At 40.4% G+C, this 22,924-nt stretch overlaps 1 protein-coding gene across 12 annotated transcripts in view; it reads left to right on the forward strand.

Moving 5' to 3' along the window:
• Positions 1-3,585: 3,585 nt before the first annotated feature.
• ZMYM5 (zinc finger MYM-type containing 5) overlaps positions 3,586-22,924 on the forward strand; it is a 36,159-nt gene continuing 16,820 nt past the window's right edge. For 4 of the 12 annotated variants that reach the window (XM_035003757.1, XM_035003758.1, XM_035003760.1 and 1 more), the window contains exons 1-3: positions 4,734-4,798; positions 12,315-12,813; positions 13,053-13,146. In XM_035003757.1, the coding sequence (XP_034859648.1) occupies positions 12,325-12,813; positions 13,053-13,146 (583 nt within the window). In that variant the 5' untranslated portion in view covers positions 4,734-4,798; positions 12,315-12,324. The other 8 variants (XM_035003752.1, XM_035003753.1, XM_035003755.1 and 5 more) reach the window with 8 other exon arrangements.

Raw genomic sequence — 22,924 nt, forward strand, 5'->3', positions numbered from 1 at the left:
TTTCTCAATCTCTCTCTCTCAAATAAATAAAATCTTTTAAAAAAAAGATTTTATTTATTTATTTGACAGAGAGAGATAGTGAGTGCAGAAACACAAACCGGGGGAGTGGGTGAGGGAGAAGCAGTCTTCTCGCGAGCAGGGAGCCCGATGTGGGCCTTGATCCCATGACCTGATCTGAAGGCCGATACTTAACCACTGAGCCACCCAAGCGCCCCTAATTCTTGATCTTTTAAAATTTGGGGGGGGCGGGGAAGGGCTCAGGGAGAGGGAGAGAGAGAATATTAGGCAGGCTCTATCCCCAGTGCAGACTTGGGGACTTGATCCCACAACCCTGAGATCATGACCTGAGCCAAAATCATGAGTCAGAGGCTTAACTGACTGAGCCACCCAGGTGCCCCTAATTATTGATCTTTGGATTTGATTTATTGCTCATGGAAAGGCAAACATTGTTACTAAGGGTACATTCTCTAGAACCAAATTGCCTGTGTTTGATCTTAACTTTATCACCAGCTAGCTGTATGATCATAGGCAAGTTACTTAAACTCTCTGTGTTAGTTTCATCATCTTTTAATGTGGGTAAAAATAAAATAAAATAAAATAATAAAATATGGATTAATAAAAATACTTTAGATAATTTTGGTAGGATTTAATGAATTATCACACATATTACAGTTAGAATTGTACTTATAACACAGTAAGAATTTGATACAGTCTAGCTTTTATTACTATTAATTCATATTATTAATTCCCAACTAGCTCAGTGGTACATGAAGAAAAAAATTTTTCATAAAAATATCTTTAATGTAAAATTAATGCATATTATTTTAATACAAAAAGAAAATTACTGTAATACAAAAAGAAAAGATTTGGGGCACCTAGGTGGTACAGTTGGTTAAACAAACAACTCTTGGTTTTGGGTCAGTCAATCTCAGGGTTGTGAGATCAAGCCCCAGGTGGGCTCCCTGCTCAGGGCAGAGTCTGCTTAACATTCTCCCTTTCCCTCTGCCCCCCTCCTTCTATCTCAAATAAATAAATAAAATCTTTAAAAAAAAAAAAAGATTTAATGCGGGCACTTGGGTGGCTCAGTCCTTAAGCATCTGCCTTCGGCTCAGGTCATGATCCCAGGGTCCTGGGATCAAGTCCCGCATCGGGCTCCCTGCTCAGCGGGAGGCCTGCTTCTCCCTCTCCCACTCCCCCTGCTTGTGTTCCCTCTCTCGCTGTGTCTCTCTCTGTCTCTGTCAAATAAATAAAAATCTTAAAAAAAAAAAAAAAAGATTTAATGCTTGGAATCAGTCCATAAAATGAAGAAGCTGGGAGAAAATACACTTGAAACCAAAATTTACTTTTGGAAAGTGGCTTAGTATTCTAAAATCATGATCCAAGTATTACACAGTATATCATAAGCACAGATCAAAACATTTGTGGAGGTGAAGGACAAGTGAGAAAAGAGACTGAGGAAATTGATGCTTATCTTAACAAACAATTGCCAACAAAACAAAAGTGTATTTTAAGCTATAAAAAGAGAGAAACTAGGGAAGAAGGAAGAAGGATGGAGAAGCTTAAATGGCTGACTGGCTTTTCAGTCTTTTTCCCCACTCTCCTAATAATATTTAAGATGAATGTTGTGATTTCCTATAGAACTTTCTGTAATGATAGAAATATTTTGTTATCTATGCTGTCCAATATAGCAGCTATTAAGAGTGCGAGAGTCTAAGGAACTTATTACTGATGATAAAGATTCAAAGGCAGGCAATGTGGCTCCAGAAAACATACTCTTGGTCACAATGTCTATCTGCCTTTCCATGAGCAGTTAAGTCTTTAATTATCAAAATACCCATAATAAATAACATTGTCTTGTTATTTATCAGTGTCACAATTTTTTTATTTGGACGTTACAACATCCTAAATTATTCGATTACAAAATAGCAAGCAAGGTTGGAATGAGGATGGTCATGGATTTGTAATTAGAATGAATCTCAACTTCTACTGGTTTACGTTCTGTAAGTGGCATTTAAACTGTTCAACATGTTTTTACTGAGTTGATTAATTCATTAAAAACCTCATGTTCATCATCATCGTGCAAAACTTTAAATTGTAACATCACACGTCTACTTATTAATAGGCAGTGGTGTTAGATAATCATGATAGTGAGAAGTCTAATTTATCCATCCATCATTTCCCCACCATCAATTGTAATCCCACTAACAACCACTAGGGTGAGACGAAAGAGGCCTCACTTTCATCTTTACATGGAATCTTGGAAATTGCACAGCACCATGACGTGCGCCGAAGACGTAGGTGTAGACGATGAACAAAAGAGAAGCCCCATCGTCGATGTGGCTTCCCCGGGCACGCCCGCCCCGGGGCGCGCCGCAACACTCCACGCCTTCGCTCGGCTCCCCGCACCCGGGCCGGCCCTGGTTGGGCGAAGCGATTGAGCAGACTGTGGAGTGGAGTCTCCATCAACCGTTGAGGACCAGGAGATGGTGGAAGGCAGTGGAGAGGCTGGGTTAGAGGCTGGGGGAGGGCAAGGGAAAGAGGCTGCGGAGGAGGACGACGGCAGCGCCGAAGGACACACCGAGGGGAGGCTCCAGCCCCTCCAACAGGCGGGAGCCCAGCTCCAGGGGAGCCCGCAGCTTCCTCCATCTTGGTTGATGGAGGCGGGGAGCGGCGTCTGGGTCTCTCCACCGTGGCGCCCGTCCCCCAAGGGCCCCTCAGGCGCAGACGCTGGAATCAGGGGCTGTCCCCTCGGCCGAATGGCGGAGCCCAGTTGGGGCTTCGCGGGGCCAAGTTTCCCTGCCCCACGGGGTTTGGTTTTGAATTGGTCCCAAGTTCCCACAGCAGTCCCGACAAAATGGAGGACGTCGTCTCCTCCTGCAGCCATGACGGGAGGTGGGGGGACAATTCCCCACGGGGGTGAGGCGAGGGTGGAAGTGTTCCCACTCCCCTCAGCACATTCGGGAACCCACTTCACGCGCTGCCCCGACCTCCCACTTTGCCTCGCTCCAGCCCCTGCCCGGGCTCGCCCCTCATGGGGGGCTTCAGGAACTGGACAGGGAGGGCGTTGGGGACATCGAGGCCCCGTCTCTCCTCGGGCAGGGTCATTGGGAGCGGCTCCAGGGGCCTGGGCGCCCAGGCCCGAGCTAGGGCAGGCGGCCACGGCCTCAGTCTCTCGGGCTGTATCGGGCCCGGGAGGGCCCCCCCCCGGGCCCCCAGGCACCGAGCCGGCGGCCGGTGCAGCGGACAGCGAAACTCGGGCCGCCTGACCCTGACGGACCCGGGGGTGGGGGCGGGGTGGGAGGCGGGGGTAAGGAGGGGAGGGGACGCGGCCGAGGGCCGAGCGCTGGCGGAGGGGGGAGTGGAACGGCAACGCCGGGGGGTGTGGTCTGCGCCTGATGGACAGCCCTCCGGACCACCCCCTCCAGGGGGGTCCTGAAGGAAGGCAGATGGAGCCAATGGACGTGCCCGAAGCGCCCCGGCCCGCCCTCCCCGCCAGCCAATGAGGGTGCGGCGGGCGGGGCCTTCCCGGGCTCGGACGCGCCGCCGCCTCCTCCGCCTCCTCCTCCTCACCAGCGCTAAACCCGGGACTGGACCGAGTGGAGTTGTGCGTGTTGCCGAAGGGGGGTGGGCCGGGGGAGGGGAGGTTCGTTCCGCGGAGCCGCAGCCAGAACCGGGTGAGGCTTATCCCCGCTGTCTTTCCAGTCCAGGTCCGCCGATAGTGGGGGTGGCTGGGAGCAGCGCAGCCTCGGGAGGCGGAGGCGGTGAGGGCAGCCTCCGGAGCCTCCCACCGACCCGGGATTAATACCCCGCGGCACGGCCGCGGTCGCCGCTACCGCGTCGGGGCCTCGGTGGCTGCTCCGGGCTCCGCTTATGTCACAGGCGTCTTCGCGTGCGGCCCGAAGGGCTGCGAGAGTGAGGGCGAGGCCGGGAGGGCTGGGTGAGGCGGACGCCAGAGGCGGGGGGTCGCTCGGGGAGCGGGGGCCGCCCGGGCCGGGAGGGTGGGAGGTCGCGGGGTATTTTTCCTTCCTTTCTTGCGGGGGCGGGGGGCGGGGTGGTGGTGGGAAGGTGGGGGAGGGGTGCCTCAGTTCGTTCTCGCGCTCTCGGGGCTGCGCTCCCACCGTCCCTGCGGTAGCCCGAGGTCCCCAAGTTCTTCGGGGCGAGGGTGCTGCCTCTTCCCCCACTCGGTTCCCTCCGTCGCTCTTCCCTTTCGGGTTATTTCGCGTACTCATGTCTAATTTGGGCAAGTTTCTAATGGCGGACAGGGAGCGGGGAAGTCTCGGAGTCATAGCAACTGCTTGGGACAAATGTAGGAGATAGCAGCCCGGCGGTGACTTGAGCTTTCCCTTATCTCTGAATTGGTGCCGGGAGTGACAGGGATGACGCTGGGTGGGCAAATTTAGGAGGGAATACAGCTCCCTTGCTGGTGTCGAGGTAACATTTGCCCTCCAACCACCCCGCCTGCCCCTTCCCTAGGTCAACCTTGTTGCCCTCTGCCTTCCATTCTGTAGTTTGAAGAACGAGATTTAGCTTTGTCTAGTCGTTGAGGTCCCTGTACTCTTTTGGATTTGTTTACTCACCTCGTTTCCCCACCGCACTGGGGGTGGGGGAGGGTGGAAGAGCACGGAAACTCCTTGACTTCTTACTCTTTACTTTCTCCCTCTGGTGGTTAGGAGTTGGTGCTGTCTCCAAATTGGCTGTAACTAATTTCTCATCTCTCTCTCCCGTCGTTCTAGGATCAGGAATTATCTTCAGACCAGTCTGGTGAAACGTTGCCAGAAATTAAGAAAACATACCCCTTGTGAGTAATTGAGCCCTGCTTTTTTATTTAATACACTTAGTGCCGCAGTTAGGCGGTTTATCTTTGTTATCTTGGAGGCAAAGAGCTAATTGCTTAGGTGGACCCTGTCCTCAGAGTCAAACCAGGGTAATCCCTGGGAAAGCACTGGTAATGCATGCTGATAATTACACCACTAGCATTTTCTAGAGTTCCAAATAGGACTTAAAGTTAGTTTCATTTTTAATAATTTGAATTTAACTTTTTTTGTTCTTTCCCAATGGATAAAAATATTTTTTTCTTTGCTGTTGTTTTAAAGAAAAATGTACTGAATCTTCTGTTGTGTTAAGATTGACAGAGTATTTTTTGTGTTTGTCTTTTTTTTTTTTTTTTAAGATTTTATTTATTTATTTGACAGAGCGCACACAAGCAGGGGGAGTGGCAGGCAGAGGCAGAAGGATAAGCAGGCTTCCCGCCCAGCAAGGGGAGCCTGATGTGGGACTCCATCCCAGGACCCCGGGATCATGACCTGAGCTGAAGGCAGCGGCTCAACCAACTGAGCCACCCAAGCACCCTTTTGTGTTTGTCTTATATTTGAGGAAGATTTATGTTTAAGTACCCTGATAGTCTTCCTGATAGCATCACATCAGGAGATACATAATGTAGTTGCACTAATGTGGTTCTAAGATTGACCACTGAATTGGTAGTGACAGCCTGATCTCTCCATTATGAAGTTAATGTATCTTTTCCTTGTACCAGAAAGTAATCTATGTGATGTTTCATTTTGGTACAGTAAAATGCCCAGTTTTTTGTCAGCTATTCAGTTAATGGTTTCTTAACACCAATCCTTGCCTAAATAATAATTTTATTGGGAATCTGAAGATGGTGATTTGGAAAAAAAAATCATTGATTCTACATCTGTTACCTGGGATTCAGTACAGTGTTGGATCCTGCCTATTTTATCCTTTAAAGCTGGTCCAACAGTTTACAGTTGGTTATTGTAAAGAAACTTGACGTTAGAATAACTCACATTGTAGTATTCCTGCCTTCCCTTTGGCCTTGTTGTTCCTTACCAAACTTGAATTTGCACTTAACTCTGTTATTCTTCACGGTACAACTTTTTAGTTAGTTAGATCTAGGACACTATGGTGTCACGATGTAGATTGCTATGTCTAGCTTTTAGGAATGGATATTGTTTCAATTAGGTAATTTTCGTAGGATCCCTGAAGTGATGATATTTCACATTCTATGGAGTTTTGTGAGATGATGGGATGTAGGTATGGTTCTAGAGCTATGTTGGGCATTCATAGAGAAAGGGAACTAGTGAGGACTAAGATTGGCATGGTAACAAGTCACTCAGTTATTATCACTTAGAAAAACCATTTTTCTTGGAGTATTCTGAGGTATTTGCAGCATGATGTAGTACAAAAAACTAGGTTTTAGTGCCAGCCAGAATGGTGTTCAAATTTCTGCTATCTTGGGGTGCCTGGCTGGCTCATTGGGTAGAGCATGCTACTCTTGACCTAGACATTTTTATGATCTTTTACTCATCACCCGTCTAGAGTACTAATAATTTTGTGGTTTTTCGTTTTATTTTTGTTTTTGCTGCATTATCTACTTCTCTTTTTTCTTTTTTTCTTTTAACTATTCTTATTAGAAGCTATCCTCAGCTACTTAGTAATTCTTGACTGGTCTACTTGTGATTAAGAATTTGGAAGTACAAAGCAGATTAGAAAAATGTGTGGGGCTTTCAATTTGTGAGCTTCACTGTAGGATGATTCTTTTCACCAGTTGATGGGTAATCTCTTGAGTCATTATCTTTAGGTCTTTCCTTTTTTGCTGGTTCCTAATTCCACAGAGAAGAGTGTTTCTGAGAAAAGTCTTCCAGGGAAGAGTCGCATGCCTAGAAGATAGAGATCTAGATGCCAGCTCTGTGGGAATCACATGCATGATACTGAACCATTTACTTACGCTTGGTGAACCCCAGAGAAAAGTCTTATGTTCTATTCAAAGAAAAAAAGTCTAGAACTTATGCCAGGGTAGGGAAAAACCTGTCATCTTCAACCTGGAGGGAAGGAATGGATCTGGGATCTCACAACTTCATTTTAGCTCCCCTTTCCCCTATTCCAGGGATATCTGGAGCTGCTGGTTTCTGAGCCTTTTTGAAGATTCTGCAGCATGAATCAGGATGTTTCTCTCAGCTTTTTCCATCACTCTTTTAGAGTTGGTTTATCTCAGATCAGCTGAGGTAGTTAACTACTCATCCATTCTCTCTTCAACTTGTAGAATTTTGTTGCTTTGTTTCTTTTTGTTGCTTCCTTTCTTGTTCCTTTCCTTGGGAGTAGGAACTTTACCTTTGTTTATGGCTGTTTTAGAAGGAAGTGAAGTTAGTTGTGTGTGATCAATCTATCAACTTAATCCCTACCAAGGTATTGATTTCTAGATAGTAATTTTATACTTGGGCACTTCAGTAATTCTCTTGCTATTTGTGCTAGTTGTTCATGAGTTCATTTGAGTCGTCTTTCTCCTATCTCGTTACATTTTTTATATCTCCGGAATTGTGGTACACCTTTATTTTATTTCTGATTTTAAATGGGAATGCTTGTAGCAGATACTCACTAAACATGAAGTTGGCTTTTGAGTTGAGATTATTTTTATGTAAATATATAAGTTTTTTTTTTTAATTTTTTTATTTTTTAGAGAGCAAGCGAGAGAGAAACAGCATGAGAGGGGAGAGGGTCAGAGGGAGGAGCAGGCTCCCAAGGAGCAGGGAGCCCGATGCGAGACTCGATCCCAGGACCCTGGGATCATGACCTGAGCTGAAGGCAGACGCTTAACCATCTGAGCCACCCAGGCGCCCCAATATATAAATATTTTTATAGTAAGAAAGATCTGTCTGTGACAGTATAAGTGTGCAGAGATGCAAAAGGACATGTTTTAGGACTAATTAGTGATTAACAGCAGTTTTTGTAACCTACATCTGGATTATTTTTTATATTTATATTATCTTTTATAGATTAAAAAAAAATATATATATGTATATACAGGTGGCCAAAAAATGAACCTTTGAAACAATAATTTTTTTTAGTGTTTTTTTTTTTTCTTAAGATTTTATTTTTAAGTAATCTCTGCCCAACGTGGGGCTCAAACTCAACCCCGAGATCAAGTCACACGTTCTAGCAACTGAGCTAGCCAGGTACCTCAATAATTATTTTTAAATACTTTCCTGGTGATTTTAATTTTTGAAGGTCCATAAAGCAAGTTTACCTTTCTCATGTGCTAGTCTTATCATATTAATATCTCAGCATTTCTTTTCTTTTTTTTTTTTTTTAAGATTTTATTTATTCATGGGAGAGAGAGGCAGAGGGAGAAGCAGGCTCCCCGCTGAGCAGGGAGCCAAACTCGGGACTCGATCCCAAGACCCTGAGATCACAACCTGAGCCGAGGGCAGATGCTTAACCATTTGAGCCACCCAGGCGCCCAATATCTCAACATTTCTATTTGAGCTACTTTTTTTAATAACAGGTTCTTGGGGCGTCTGGATGGCTCATTGGTTGAGCGTCTGACTCTTGATTTGGGCTCAGGTCATGATCTCAGTGTCTTGAGATCAAGCTCCCCCTCCCTGCCACTTGGGCTCAGCACTCTGCGGAGAGTCTGCTTGAGATTCTCTCTCTCCCTCTGCCCCTCAGCAGCACATGTGATACACACGTGTACATGCGTATATGCGTCCGCACTCTCAAGTAATCTTTTCAAAAAAATCTAACAGATTCTTTTTACTATGTAAATTCTATGTAATGGTATGTGTAAACATAACTGAATATTGAATGGCTACTAAATTATTTAATAAGAATTTATCCAGAAGCTTTTACAACTTTAAAGAGCACATTCTGGGGGCACTTGGGTGACTCAGTCTGTATGTCTGCCTTTGGCTGAGGTCATGATCTCAGGTCCTCCTAGGATCAAGCCCTGCTCAGTGGGAGTCTATTTCTCCCTCTCCTTCTGCCCCTACCCCCTGCTCATGCTCACTCGCTCTCTCTCAAATAAAATCTTTTTTAAAAAACAAAAAACATAATGAATGTACACTTAAAAACGGTTAAAATGGCAAGTTTTATGGATATATGTTTTGCCACAATTTTTTTTTTTAAGTAGGCTCCACACCCAGCATGGAGCCCAGTATGGGGCTTGAACCCATGACCCTGAGATCAAGATAAGCTAAATGTTTAAGATTAATTAGACACTTGTTGAAATCATAGGATGTAGGCAAAGTATCTGCCTGAATACGTTCTCAAAGGAGAGGGATTTAACATTTTTTCCTTTTTTTTAATATGGTCCAAACAGACACTAGAGACTTGCATGTCCAGTTATCTCAATAAAAGACCTTGGAATCGTGTATTATCCTCATGTACAATTTATAGTTTGGGTTTTTTTTTAAGATTTATTTACTTATTTGTCAGAGAGAGCAGGAACTGGGGAGTGGCAGACAGAGGGAGAAGCAGGCTCCCCACTGAGCAGGGAGCCCTATGTGGAACTCGATCCCAGGACCCTGGGATCATGACCTGAGCCAAAGGCAGACGTTTAACTGACTGAGCCACCACCCTGAGCCCTACAGTTTGTAGTTTGGAAAACTAAAAATAAATTGAAGTAATTTGCTCAGTGCTACACAACTAATTCACTAAACCATAACTTTTTCTCTGTTTTTGGATAATATTGTAGAAGTAGTCAAAACTTTTCTGTAATCTTCTGTTCCTGAAATTAAAGTGTTTGGTTAAATTTAATTAAATATAAATTATAAGAATTTAAATTATTGGCTTTTAGTAGTGGTTTAACTTTTTTATAATCTGTGACTTGAAAATAGGTGAATACTTAATCTTTTTTCAGAGATAGATGACTGCAATTAGTGGAGCATAAAGAATGCTCTTTCTCGGGCGCCTGGGTGGCTCAGTCGGTTAAGCGACTGCCTTCGGCTCAGGTCATGATCCTGGAGTCCCAGGATCGAGTCCCGCATCGGGCTCCCTGCTCAGCAGAGAGCCTGCTTCTCTCTCTAACCCTCCTCCCTCTCATGCTCTCTGTCTCTCATTCTCTCTCTCGCAAATAAATAAAATCTTAAAAAAAACAAAAAAAAAACCAAACAGAACTTTTAAAAAAAAAAAAAAAAGAATGCTCTTTCTCTTATTTTCTTTGAGACGGTTAAGATATGTCCTAATAGCCACCAAAGGAGACTGGAGTCAATTATAGCTCTTTTCCAGAAATTGTTCTTTTCTCTTGTCATTTATTCAAATATAGAAAGGACTAAGAGAGTTCATGTATAACAGCTCTTATATTTCCTAACCTTGTTTAGGCTAAATTATTGCCTCTTTCCTTTGAAAATCAACCACAGAATAAGCTTATTGGATGTGTGGTAACCATGATCCCAATTTTTGTGTTTTTTTAATAACCCTTTTAAGATGGTCCCTTAGAGGGACACCTGGGTGGCTCAGTTGGTTAAGCGTCTGCCTTCAGCTCAGGTCATGATCCCAGGACGAGTCCTACATCGGGCTCCCTGCTCAGTGGAGAGCCTGCTTCTCCCTCTGCCTGCCGCTCCCCCTGCTTGTGCTCTCTCTCTCTCTCTGACAAATAAATAAAATCTTTAAAGTGGTCCCTTAGATTTGTTATTTCTTTTTCTTTGAAATGGACATTGAATGTTGATTTTATTTTAATAAACTCATCTTAATAAAAAGTAATTTCTAAAAATTGTTTTATACATTAAGTGCCAATAATACAGTGACTATGAAATCATTTCTAGAGAAAGATTTCTTGGATTTGAATTCTGACTCTATCCTTCCCAGCAATGGACACTTGGGCAGGCTATGCAGATTACTTATCTGAGTCTTAGTTTCCTAGTAGGAAAAAGAGCAGTTTATACTTCACTTTTATAAGCGTTAACTTGAATGAAATAACACCTATTAAGAATAGGTGTTATAACCATTATCAATTAAAATTAGTTGGGAAAATTTTAGAATAGAAATGTTATATAGCATATTTCAGTGTGAGTTGTTTAAAATGGAATGATGACTGCCATATGAAGTGAGTTTTCTTAATAATTCAACACCCATATGGTTCCCACCTTCTTCACTCTTGAGTTTCTAAGAAAATTGAGGCCAGCATATGTAAACTTACTTAGCTTTTCATCTATCACTTTTACATACTTAATATACATTCCATTTATACTTACCTTTTCCCCTCCTGCCTTTGAGATAGAGGTGATTTTTTACTCATGATCAATTTCATTACCACTTGTGCACATATCCTCATCTTCCTTCATCTACTTTTAAGAGCCTTGCTTCATTAATTAATTTACTTTTTTTTAAGATTATTTATTTATTTTTATTTATTTGACAGAGAGGACAGGGAGGGGGACTGGCAGGCAGAGGGAGAAGGAGAAGCAGGCTTCCCACTGAGCAGAGCCTACATGGGGCTCAATCCCAGGACCCTGGGATCATGACCCAAGCTGAAGGCAGATGCTTAACTCACTGAGCCACCCAGCCACCCCAATAAATTTACTTTTTCAGATTCCTCAACTGTGTCTCTCTACTGGATCCTTTCCTTCGTCATATCCTAGTGTACAGTAGGTTCACAAAAGTAATTGTTGAATATAACTGAATGCTAAGAATTTGGGGCCTAGAATTAGAGTCTGGAGTTTAAGTCCTATTCAGTCTTACCCAGAACAATTTAATTGGCTTCTCTTTCCTGATTGTAAAGTGGATTAAATTATACCTGCATTATGGGGCTGTTTTCAGAATTTTACATAAAACACCTGTAGTATAATGTCTGGCAATTTCTGGACAAAAAGATTCAGAAAGATTTAATCACAGTTATGTCGGAAGCAGAGAATTTGAAAATCAGTGACAAAAGACACTAGCAAAATAAGGATTAGACGATATCGTAGTTATTTTGGTAGATGAAAGTATAGTATAGTAATTATATTTGGACCCATATTGATATTCGATAGAATTATTTTATTACTGGGGCGCCTGGGTGGCTCAGTCGTTAAGCGTCTGCCTTCTTTGGCTCAGGTCATGATCCCGGGGTCCTGGGATTGAGCCCCGCATCAGGCTCCCCACTCCACGGGAAGCCTGCTTCTCCCTCTCCCCCTGCTTGTGTTCCCTCTCTCGCTGTGTCTCTGTCAAATAAATAAAAAAAAAACTTAAAAAAAAAAAATTAATTTTATTACTATTTCCTATTTCAAAGGAAGACTTGGTTTTGTTTTGTTTTGTTTTTCATTGTAAAGGATGAGCGGGTTAAATTGAGTACTTTAAAATGAGTAAGTTTTTTAAGGACTACCACAAATTGGATGATTAATTTCCATCAAATTCTGAAGTAAGCATTAAGTGGTTAATGGGAGAGAAAAAACAAAATGAGTAACAATTCTTTCCCTAAAAGTTAGATAAAAATCACGAAAATTAAAGTTTCATTTCATTGCATTATTTCATTGCAATAAAACTGAATAATCATACTAGAACTTTTTTTTTTTTTTTTTTTTACTATTCTCTGTCCCCTACAGGTTCTTTGGCATGGATAAATGTTCAGTGAGAGGATTAGACTTGGCTGAACAGACTCCTGTTTTATTAGAGCATAAAGCCGTGGCAGCAGCTAGTCTCATGGATATAGGAAATTCATTTGGTAACCCAACTAGTCCTTTAGATAACAGATGTAGATATTCATCGGTGGAAGAAGATGATGATGATGTTGTATTTATTGAATCTATACAACCTCCTTCAACTTCTACTCCAGCAGTAGCTGATCAAAGAAATTTTATATTTGCTTCATCAAGAAATGAAAGGCTACAAGGAAATTATTCCATAATTCTTCCTTCCTCAAGAGATTTGGCTTCTGAGAAGGGAAATGTAAGTGAGACAATTGTTATCGATGATGAAGAGGACATAGAAACAAATGGAGGGGAAAAGAAAAATTCTTCCAATTTTATTGAATGGGGACTTCCTGGAATTAAAACTAGAACCAAAGATTTGGATTTCTCCACTTCCAGTCTTTCAAGAAGTAAGGTAAATGCAGGAATGGGTAATAATGTTATCACTACAGAATCGACTCTGAAATTCCTATTACTAATGTTACAACCTTAGAAACAGGTATAAGCTCTGTGAATGCTGGGCGAGATATGAACTTAATGATTACACGTATTACATCACTATAGAATACCAACTTGGGAGATGTCGCTAAAGGACTTCAGTCAAGTAATTTTGGTGTTAATATACAAACATACACCCCATCTTTGACTTCACAGACCAAGACTGCAGTAGGACCTTTTAATCCTGGTAGAATGAATGTGGCAGGAGTTGAATTTCAGAATGGAGGATATGCAACTCATCATAGTCCCGGTAAGCAGTAAGTGATTTTATTTACTTTCTATATATGAAATACTTTATTTCTCTTGACTTCCATATTAAGATGGAATATTTTACTTGCAGTCTGCTTGGTCCCTGATTTTTCAGACATTAAATCTATTTTACCCAATGTGCTATACATCTGAAGTGTTTTAATTGAAAACCTCCGTACTTCACTACGACCACCATGTTAACTAGTATCTTTATTTTAATGTAAAAATCATAGAATAAAAAAATGGACAGTGAATTGAAGAAATAAAATAATATGTAATAATTGAATTTTATTTAATTTGTAATTAGACAACTTGAAATTTCAGTTTTTCATGTGAGGTATTTATTTTTGGACTTCTTGTCTCTGATTTTTGTTTTTAAATCAGCATTTTATTAGTTGCTTTATTTTAAAAGTTGGGAAACTTTCTTGCCTTTAAGTCAGAGCCCTATATTTTTAAAACTTACATGGATGGTCTTGTTCTGCTAAAATTAAAATATAATGAGAGCTATTGAAAAGTTAGCATATCTTTTTGGTAGCTTTATCATGATTTAGTGTGGGGGTTTGAGAGTTTTAAAATTTGTTTTGGTATTGTTTTTTGGCCGTTTTGGTGCTTTTTAAGCTGTTGACCAAATAATAATTTTGGGAATGTCTAAAAAGTAACTAAAGCTAAGAACCTCATTTACTGCTTTAATGGAATGCCAGAATTTTTTTTCTTTCCTTTTTTTAAATTAATCTTTTTCTCTGGTTATGAGAATACTGCCTGATTATTACAGAACACTTGTAAGAAATCATGGTTAGAAATAAGAAAATATTTGTCACCATATCCCACTAACTAGCAGGGACTACTGTTAAAATTTTGGTTTCTTTGCTTGAATTCAGTTTTTGCCTCTGTGATTTTAAAAAATATAATTCAGGGGCACCTGGGCGGCTCAGTCGTTAAGCATCTGCCTTTGGCTCAGGTCATGATCCTGGTGTCCTGGGATCGAGCCCTGCATTGGGGTCCCTGCTCCACAGGAAGCCTGCTTCTCCCTCCCCCACTCCCCCTGCTTGTGTTCCTGCCCTTGCTATCTCTCTTTCTCTGTCAAATAAATAAATAAAATCTTTAAAAATATATATATATATATAATTCAGAGCATAGTATATATAGTTTTGTGTTCTATTGGTTTACTTAATCTAAATTTTAATATGTCATTTGAGAAATAGAAGTTTCTGTGGGACACCTGGGTGGCACAGTTGTTTAGGCGTCGGACTCTTAGTTTATTCCCAGGCCATGATCTCAGGGCCAGCTCAGGTGGTGATCCTCAGGGCTGTTAGATTGAGCCCTGCCTCAGGATCCACAGTCAGCTCAGAGTCGCTTGGAATTCTCTCTTCCTCTGCCCCTCCCACTCATGCTCACACATGAGCTCTCTCTCTCTCTAAAATAGAAAAATAAATCTTTAAAAAAATAGAAGTTTCTGTGCCTATAAAATATTTTTTTTCTGAGATACTCTTTCCTCTACTTTTTTTTTTTTTTTTTTTAGCATTTGTATGGTTTTCTTTTTTTTTTTTTTTTGAAGATTTTATTTATTCATTTGAGAGTGAGCACAAGCGAGGGAGGGGAGCAGAGGGAAAGGGAGAAGCAGACTCCCCTCTGAGCAGGGAGCCTGATGGGGGCTCAATCCCAGGATCCTGAGATCATGACCTGAGCCAAAGGCAGATGCTTAACCAACTGAGCCACCTCCGTGCTCCTATGGTTCCCCATTTTTTACTGTTGAAACTCTAAATTTCTTTGTTTACATTGTTTATTATTTCCGTAGGACAGTTCTCAAGCATTTTAGGCTGTTTCACTCTTAAAAATATTTGAGGACCCCCAAAGTTTTTAAATTTATATCGATTAATTATCATGTTAGAAATTAAAGCTTGGGGCACCTGGGTGGCTTAGTCGTTAAGCGTCTGCCTTGGGCTCAGGTCATGATCCCAGGGTCCTGGGATCGAGCCCCGCCTCGGGCTCCCTGCTCAGCGGGAAGCCTGCTTCTCCCTCTCCCACTCCCCCTGCTTGTGTTCCTGCTGTCGCTATCTCTGTCAAATAAATCTTTAAAAAAACAAAAAAAAAGAAATTAAAGCTTAAGTTTTTTTTAAGTATGTATTTAACAATAATTATGTATTATATGACAAAATACCATTTTTAATGAAAATTACTTTCAGAATTTAGTGAACAGCATTGTTTTATATTTCTGCAAATCTCTTTAAAGTTTGACATAATAGAAGACAGCAAGGTATATGGTATCTTCTCGTATCTATTTCTACCTTGAATCTGTTGCTATATCTTGTTTTAAGTATAAAATGAAAATCTGCCCTCACATAGACATTTGGTTGTAGAAGAGAGCACTATTTTAGGTAATTATGGATAGTTGTGGGGTTTTTGACACAGCACCAAAACTTGATAAGTGGCAGTTTCTTAAAGTTTCTTAATACTGTGGAATCTGAAACCAACTAGTGAAGTTTTCATACTTTATTACATTAAGATTCATTGATCTGTGAATGAGTCTTTACCTTTGTATGATTTGGTAACATTGTGCTTTAGTCAGTTAAAAAATACATAGATTTGGAAAATACCGATTCACTGAACTTCTGGATGTTGACACTTTATTTTAAATGTTGACACTTTAGGAAGCTGTCAAACTGACAGTGGTGGATACAGTTTTCAAAGATGCTAATTTTCACTTGAAAGCTCAGATTTTCTCAGCAACAAATACTGTCATTTTTCTTGAAGTGAATTTTTCTTGATTTATTTTCAAGAAAATGTCAATAACCAGTTTGTCAGTTATTCTTTCAATTAAAAATGGTATTTCATGAAAAAGCGTAGTTCATCTTGCAATGTAACTATTTTACAAGCACTTTTCCACTTTTCCTTCAGACAACCATTGTACTTTGGTATGAAACAGAGGTGGTCTATGTATGCTTCCCTGCTTATGCATGTTTCTCTGTTTATCACACAGAATATTAAGATGTATTCAAAAGCTTAAATTTAGTAAGATTAATAATAATATTTACTATTTCATCATGGACATCTATTATATAATACATCATTTTACTGGTCTTTGTCCTTAGTTCTTAGGAGAAAGACTAAATCCTTGGAATTTCCCAAGTATTGGGATTGTGTTTTCTATTTATGAGCCCTTTGGATCACACTTGAATTTGGGCTAAGACTTAGATGAGATGACCGAGGCTGAGGGAGGGTCACCAGAAAGACCAACCATGTGAGTATAGAGTGTTGGAGGTTTTAGCCAGCCCAACCTCAAGGGAGGAGAGGGAGGCTGGAGATTGAGTTCAGTCACATGCAGTGAGGCGCCAATAAAAACTCTAGACACCAAAGCTCAATGCAGCCTCCTGGTTGGTGTACTCATCAATATGCCAGGTAGGTATCGCTACCTGATTCCATAAAAAGGAGGCACAGAAGCTCTGCATTTGGGGCCTTCTAGACCTTACCATTCTTTGTCTCTTCATTTGGTCGGTCCAGATTTGGATCCTTAATATTAAAACTGTGATTGTAAGTATAGAGCTCTCCTAAGTTCTGTGAGTCATTCTAGCAAATTATTAAACCTGAAGGGGGCCTTAGGAACCTCCCAGATTTATAGCTAGTTGGCCAGAAGTATGGGTGGCATCTGAAGTGACTGGCAGTCTTGTTGGGCATTATGCCTTTTAAACCTGTGGGGTCTGATTCTAATTCCAGGTTAGTGTCAGAATTGTATTCACCAGTTGGTGTTGATATAACAACCATAAGTGCAGGTGACACTTTTTTCTTTTCTGCAACTGTGTGATAGTAAAGAAGTAAGATTCGGTTCTACTGCCAGCAGTTTTACCCATCACTGCTTTTGCACCATTATTGTAAATGCCAACACAGTGAAAAATGCAAATAATCTTAGTATTATCATAGAAATAGTTTGGCCGCACAGATCCCTGTTTATTTCTTTTTCTAATACAGTGTTGAATAGAAATGGTAAAAGTATAAAGCCTTGCCTTGTTTTTGACCTGGAGTGAGGGTAGGACAACATTTGACATTTCATCATTATTAGCTCTTGTCAAATATAATTATCTTTTTTGTGTTTATATAATCATTTAATAGTTTGTTATTTGAAGTTGTTGCTAGTCTTTGCAATTGTAAAGAGGTTTTTCATGAATAGTTCTGCAAGGTGGCACACTTCTCTTATTTTCTTGAGAAAAGGTTCTATAGGTGGAATTGCTAGGTCAAAATGTCAACATATTAAAAAAAAAGTGTCAACATATATTTTTTTAAGATTTTATGTATTTATTTTAGAGAGAGCATGCGTGTACATGCATATGTGAGGAGGAAGAGGGAAAGGGAGAGGAGAGAATCCCAAGCAGACTCTGCGCTGAGTGCAGAGCTGGACTTGGGGCTTGATCCCATGAGCCCGAGATCATGACCTGAGCCAAAACCAAGAATGGGAGACCAAACCGACTGAGCCACCCAGACACCCCAAAGTGTCACCATATTTTTAAAACTTTTGATGATCTGTGCAGAATTGCCCCCACCAAAAAATGGTATTACTTTCCTTACAGCATAAATTTTTCCATATTGCAAGTTTGGGGATAGGAGTGTTATTTAATGTTTGCTAATAAACTGGTCATTGAAAGGTGGTGTCATCTTAAATTTAATTTACACATCACTGAACTTTTAAAAATATATTTGCAAACTTTTTGTTCATGTTTGTCATCCGTTTATTACTGTGTACATCTTTTATTTATTGAATAAGAATTAAATCTGAGAAATCCTGTCATAAAAACTTGTGATCTTTATAATGAAGGATGTGTAAACTTAAAAGCAATTGAAGGTATTGAAGACTTTGAAATAATGTCCATTGAAAATTGTCCTTTTGACGCCTGGGTGGCTCAGTCAGTTTTGAGTGTCAGCCTTTGGCTCTGGTCATGATCCCAGGGTCCTGTGATTGAGTCCCACATCGGGCTCCTTGCTCAGTGGGGAGCCTGCTTCTCCCTCTGCCTGCTGTTCTCTCGCTTTCTCTCTCTCTGGCAAATAGATAAAATCTTTTTTAAAAAAAAGGAAGAAAGAAAAAGAAAATTGTCCTTTGGATCTGTTTATTTCTTTTACTCTCTTACCTATATTTTGTTTCACAATTCTTTCTTAAATTTTAGATGTCTGTTTGTGTAAGCATGAATTCCATCTTATGTACACATAAACTCTTTAGTTAAAACCAGAAACCTTGCCTTGTATTTCTTTAATGTTTGCTTTGACCATTTTTCACCTTCTGGAATAAATTGATGAAGTTGTGTATTTATTGGCAAATGTGTATAAGTAAGATGCTTTTCTTCTTCTTTTTTTTTTTTTTTTTAAGATTTTATTTATTTGACAGTACAAGCAGGGGAGTGGGAGGGAGAGGGACAAGCAAGCTCTCACCAAGCAGAGAGCCCAATGTGGGGCTTGATCCCAGAACCCTGGGATCATGAAGCTGAGCCGAAGGCAGACACTTAACAGACTGAGCCACCCAGGCACCCCAAAGATGCTTTTCAATGTAAAGCATAGCATAGGGGGGGCACCGGGGTGGGTCAGTCTCTTGGGCATCTGACTTTTTTTTTTTTTTTTAAGATTTTATTTATTTATTTGACAGAGAGACAAGGAGAGAGGGAACACAAGCAGGGGGAGCAGCAGAGGGAGAAGCAGGCCTCCTGCAGAGCGGGGAGCCCGATGTGGGGCTCGATCCCAGGACCCTGGGACCATGACCTGAGCCAAAGGCAGACGCTTAATGACTGAGCCACCCAAGCGTCACCGGGCATCTGACTGTTGATCTCAGCTCAGGTCTTAATCTCAGGGTCATGAGTTCAAACCCTGCATTGGGCTCCATGCTGGGTATGGAGCCTACTTAAAAAAAAATAATAAAAGCATAACCTAGACTGATACTGTAAAAAAGCATACTGTAGTTAGATGCTATACTATCATTTCACTCAAATTGTGTGCATAACTGAAACTTGCAAATGTTATTTGGAAGTAGTTTCAATTATTCTTGCCTTGTCGACTCTTTATCTCATTAATTCATAAGTGTATTTTACATTTCTATATTTTCTCATAATGTGAAGTATCAGTCATTTTAAACTATAACAAAGAGAAAAAGCACAAAATATCTTACTTGACACTCATTCATCTAAATGGAGGCATTCTTGACTACCTACGTTTAAACTATTTTGTTTGATACATGGCAACAAATTTCTGTTATTTATGAAGTATGTATGAATTTACAACATTTCTGAGTTCCCTAAAATTCTATCTTTGGGGACAAAAGTTACAGAACTATACCTTTAAATAATAATAACAATTAGTATGGAATTCTAAAAAGAATGTTTACCAAGTTGTCAGGTGAAAAGTGATGCTGAAGATACGTTGAAGCTTTCTTAAATGTTAAGTCAACTGTCAAAAGGACAGTCTGTCATTGTTGCTATTTTTCTCTAACTTCAATGTAGCATAGTAAAAGTTGTCTTAATTTTAGTATTGGCCCTAGGTTTTGTTTTTGCTTCTTTTTGCATTAGTAAAACTAACTAAATTCTATCAGACTTATAGAAGAAGATGGCACCAATTTTATTATTATTATTATTTTGTTACCTAGAGTGTCTTACTTTAGTTTCTAAGATTTTTTTATTTATTTGTCAGAGAGATAGAGAGCAAGCAGGGGGAGAAGCAGGTGCCCCGCTGAGCAGAGAGCCCGATGTGGGACTCGATCCCAAGACCCTGAGATCATGACCTGAGCCAAAGGCAGATGTTTAACCGACTGAGCCACCCAGGCGTACCTTACTTTAGTTTCTATGTGCTTTCTACTTCTATAAGTAGAAGGATTTCCAAAACAGAAAAAAGAAAAAAGAGCAAGATGAAGATTTCTGGAGTTGAGTTACAAATAAATCTAGGGCGTATAGGTTTAAATTTCATAATACAGAATTATGGCTCTGCATAAAATACACATAAAACTGCATTTTGTCCTATAAAAACAGGATTATGTCCATTAGAATGGACCTTTGAGTCATTTAATCCTTTCATTAATGTTTAGTGTTGACTTTTTCAACAAAAGGTCTTTCTACTCATCACAAATCTTCATATAAACAGCAAAAAACTCATCACAGAAAAAATACCTTTATGTAGAAATCGCTCTTGAGTCTGTTTTATTTTTATTTCATTACAGTCATTTCTGGCTATTCTGATTCTAAGACATTCTATTTCTGATAATAAAAGACTAGGTAATTCCAATCCCTCTTGCAAAAAGTAATTGGGGAGGAGGGGCAAAATATATAAAATATGCATTGAAAGCATCACAGAGCTATAAATATAGTGGGAAAATGAAGGTCCTAAGATCTAAGAGAAGGAGCTTCAGAGAAGTAATCTGTTATTTGAAGCTGCTTTTCTCTTATGGGTGTGCAGTTCTAGAAAAAAAAACTGCAGAGAAAGGCTGTAAGAACTTTCAACAGATTCACAGGGGTCCACAAAGAGGGATACTGGTAGAAAAAACAAACCAAACCCCCCCAAAACACAACTCTTCCAACCTCTGGCTTGGGATGCTGACATCCAGAGCCTCGATTTTTTTTTTTCTCTTTCTTTCAGTTTTTCATGTAAACACAATGAAAACCAAGCACGAACATGAGGAGACGAGGCCATATCACAGAAAATCAAGAGGAAAACAGACAATAGAAGTGAACCTACAAGGGATCCAGATAATAGGATTATCAGATGCAGATTTTAAGGAACTATATTTTTTAACTGCAGGTTGGGCATAGCCGAAGAATATAAGTGAACTGGAAGAAATAAGAAAAATCCAGATTGAATCATAGAGAGTAACAGGGTAGAAAACCAGAAAAGAATGTAAGATACCTATGACAATTGACAAAAAGGACATGTATTTAATGTCCCAGCAGGAGGAGGAAAGAAATGAGACAGAAGAGGTGCAATTGAGAATTTTCTAAAATGGAGAAAAAACATGAACCTACAAATTCAAGAACATTTACAAATCCCATGCAGGATAAATACCTTAAGAAACCATTAAAAGACATGTACACAAATCATAGTCCAAATTTATAACAATTCAAATGTCCATCAACAGTAGGATGGATAATTCTAGCCACACAGTGGAATACTACTGCATGTGATGTGAATGAACCTTACAGACAAGATGTTGAGTTAAAGAAATCAGCCACAAAATTGTACATACTGTATGATTTTATGTATGTGAATTTCAAAATAAGAGAAAACTAATCTTTGAAGTCAGAATAGGGATGGCTTACAGGAAAGGAAGGAAATTATCGATTGAGAAAAGACAAGGCTTCTGGGATATTGGACTTTTTCTGTTTGTTTATGTGGGGGTGGTGGTCATGCAAATATTCATTGTAAAAAATTTAATTGAGCAGCGTGCCTGGGTGGCTCAGTCGGTTGAGAAATAAAACAGTTGTGCTGTTAACAAAGGAAACATTTGTTTTATTTATGTATGCACCAAAGCTAACGTGAAAAAGAAATTTCAGAATCTTGGGGCACCTGGCTGGCTTAGTTGGAAGAGATGAGACTCTTCATCTCAGGGTTGTGAGTTTGAACCCCATGTTAGGTGTAGATATTTAAAAATAAAATCTTGAGGGGCGCCTGGTGGCTCAGTTGTTAAGCGTCTGCCTTCGGCTCAGGTCCTGAGGCTCAGGTCCTGATTCTGGGTTCGAGTCCGGCATTGGGCTCCCTGCTCCGCAGGAAGTCTGCTTCTCCCTCTCCCACTCCCCTGCTTGTGTTCCCTCTCTTGCTGTCTCTCTCTCTGTCAAATAAATAAATAAAACCTTTAAAAAATAAATAAATAAAATCTTTGAAAAAAAAGAAATTTCAGAATCTAATTATTGTCCTAAGCATATAGTTGATGTCTCACATTCCATAATTATATAAACATGCTACTTTTATGGATAAGTCCACAAAATTTAAAAGCCCAGTATTTTTGTTCAGGGTTTTTATTTCTCCCATATTTTTTTAAAGATTTTATTTATTTATTTTTAGAGAGAGAACACGTGCAAATGGGGGGGCCGGGGTAGAGGGAGAGAGAGAATCTTTTTTTCTTTTAGATTTTATTTATTTGAGAGAGAGAATGGGAGGGGGAGAGAGAGTGAGCATGAGAGGGGGGAGAGTCAGAGGGAGAAGCAGACTCCCTGCTGAGCAGGGAGCCTGATGCGGGACTCCATCTCCGGACGCCAAGATAATGACACGAGCCGAAGGCAGTCGCTTAACCGACTGAGTCCCCCAGGCGTCCTTATTTCTCCCATATTAATGGTAATGACAAATCTTATAATTGTTGCTATTTTTTGTTTCTGTTATTTATTAAATCTAGTGTGGCATCTAGATGATACGTAAAAAAAGTGGTCCCAGAATACAACCTATGTTTGTTCTATAGATGAATATGTAATTTTTGTTTTCTTTGAAATGGTTCAGAAGTAGGAAAACTGAGCGGTAATGAAACTTCTGAGCACTAAGTGATGAAAAACTAATTATGATATATTCCATATTTGTCAGCATGTCATCCTGTGGAATGAAAGAATTGCTTTTCTTATTCTGTTTTATTTTTGCTTGTAAGATAGAGGTGTCTTGGGCGCCTGGGTGGCTCAATAGGTTAAGTGTCTGCCTTTGGCTCAGGTTATGGTCCCAGGGTCCTGAGATCAAGTCCTGCATGGGGCTCCCTGCTTAGCAGGGAGTCTGCTTCTCCATCTGCCCCGCCCCCCAACTCGTGCATGCACTTGCTCTCTCGCAAAAATAAATAAAATCTTTTT

The sequence above is a fragment of the Mirounga leonina genome, unplaced genomic scaffold (genome assembly GCF_011800145.1).
Source record: "Mirounga leonina isolate KUSES-001 unplaced genomic scaffold, KU_Mleo_1.0 Mir_127, whole genome shotgun sequence".
Taxonomy (NCBI): domain Eukaryota; kingdom Metazoa; phylum Chordata; class Mammalia; order Carnivora; family Phocidae; genus Mirounga; species Mirounga leonina.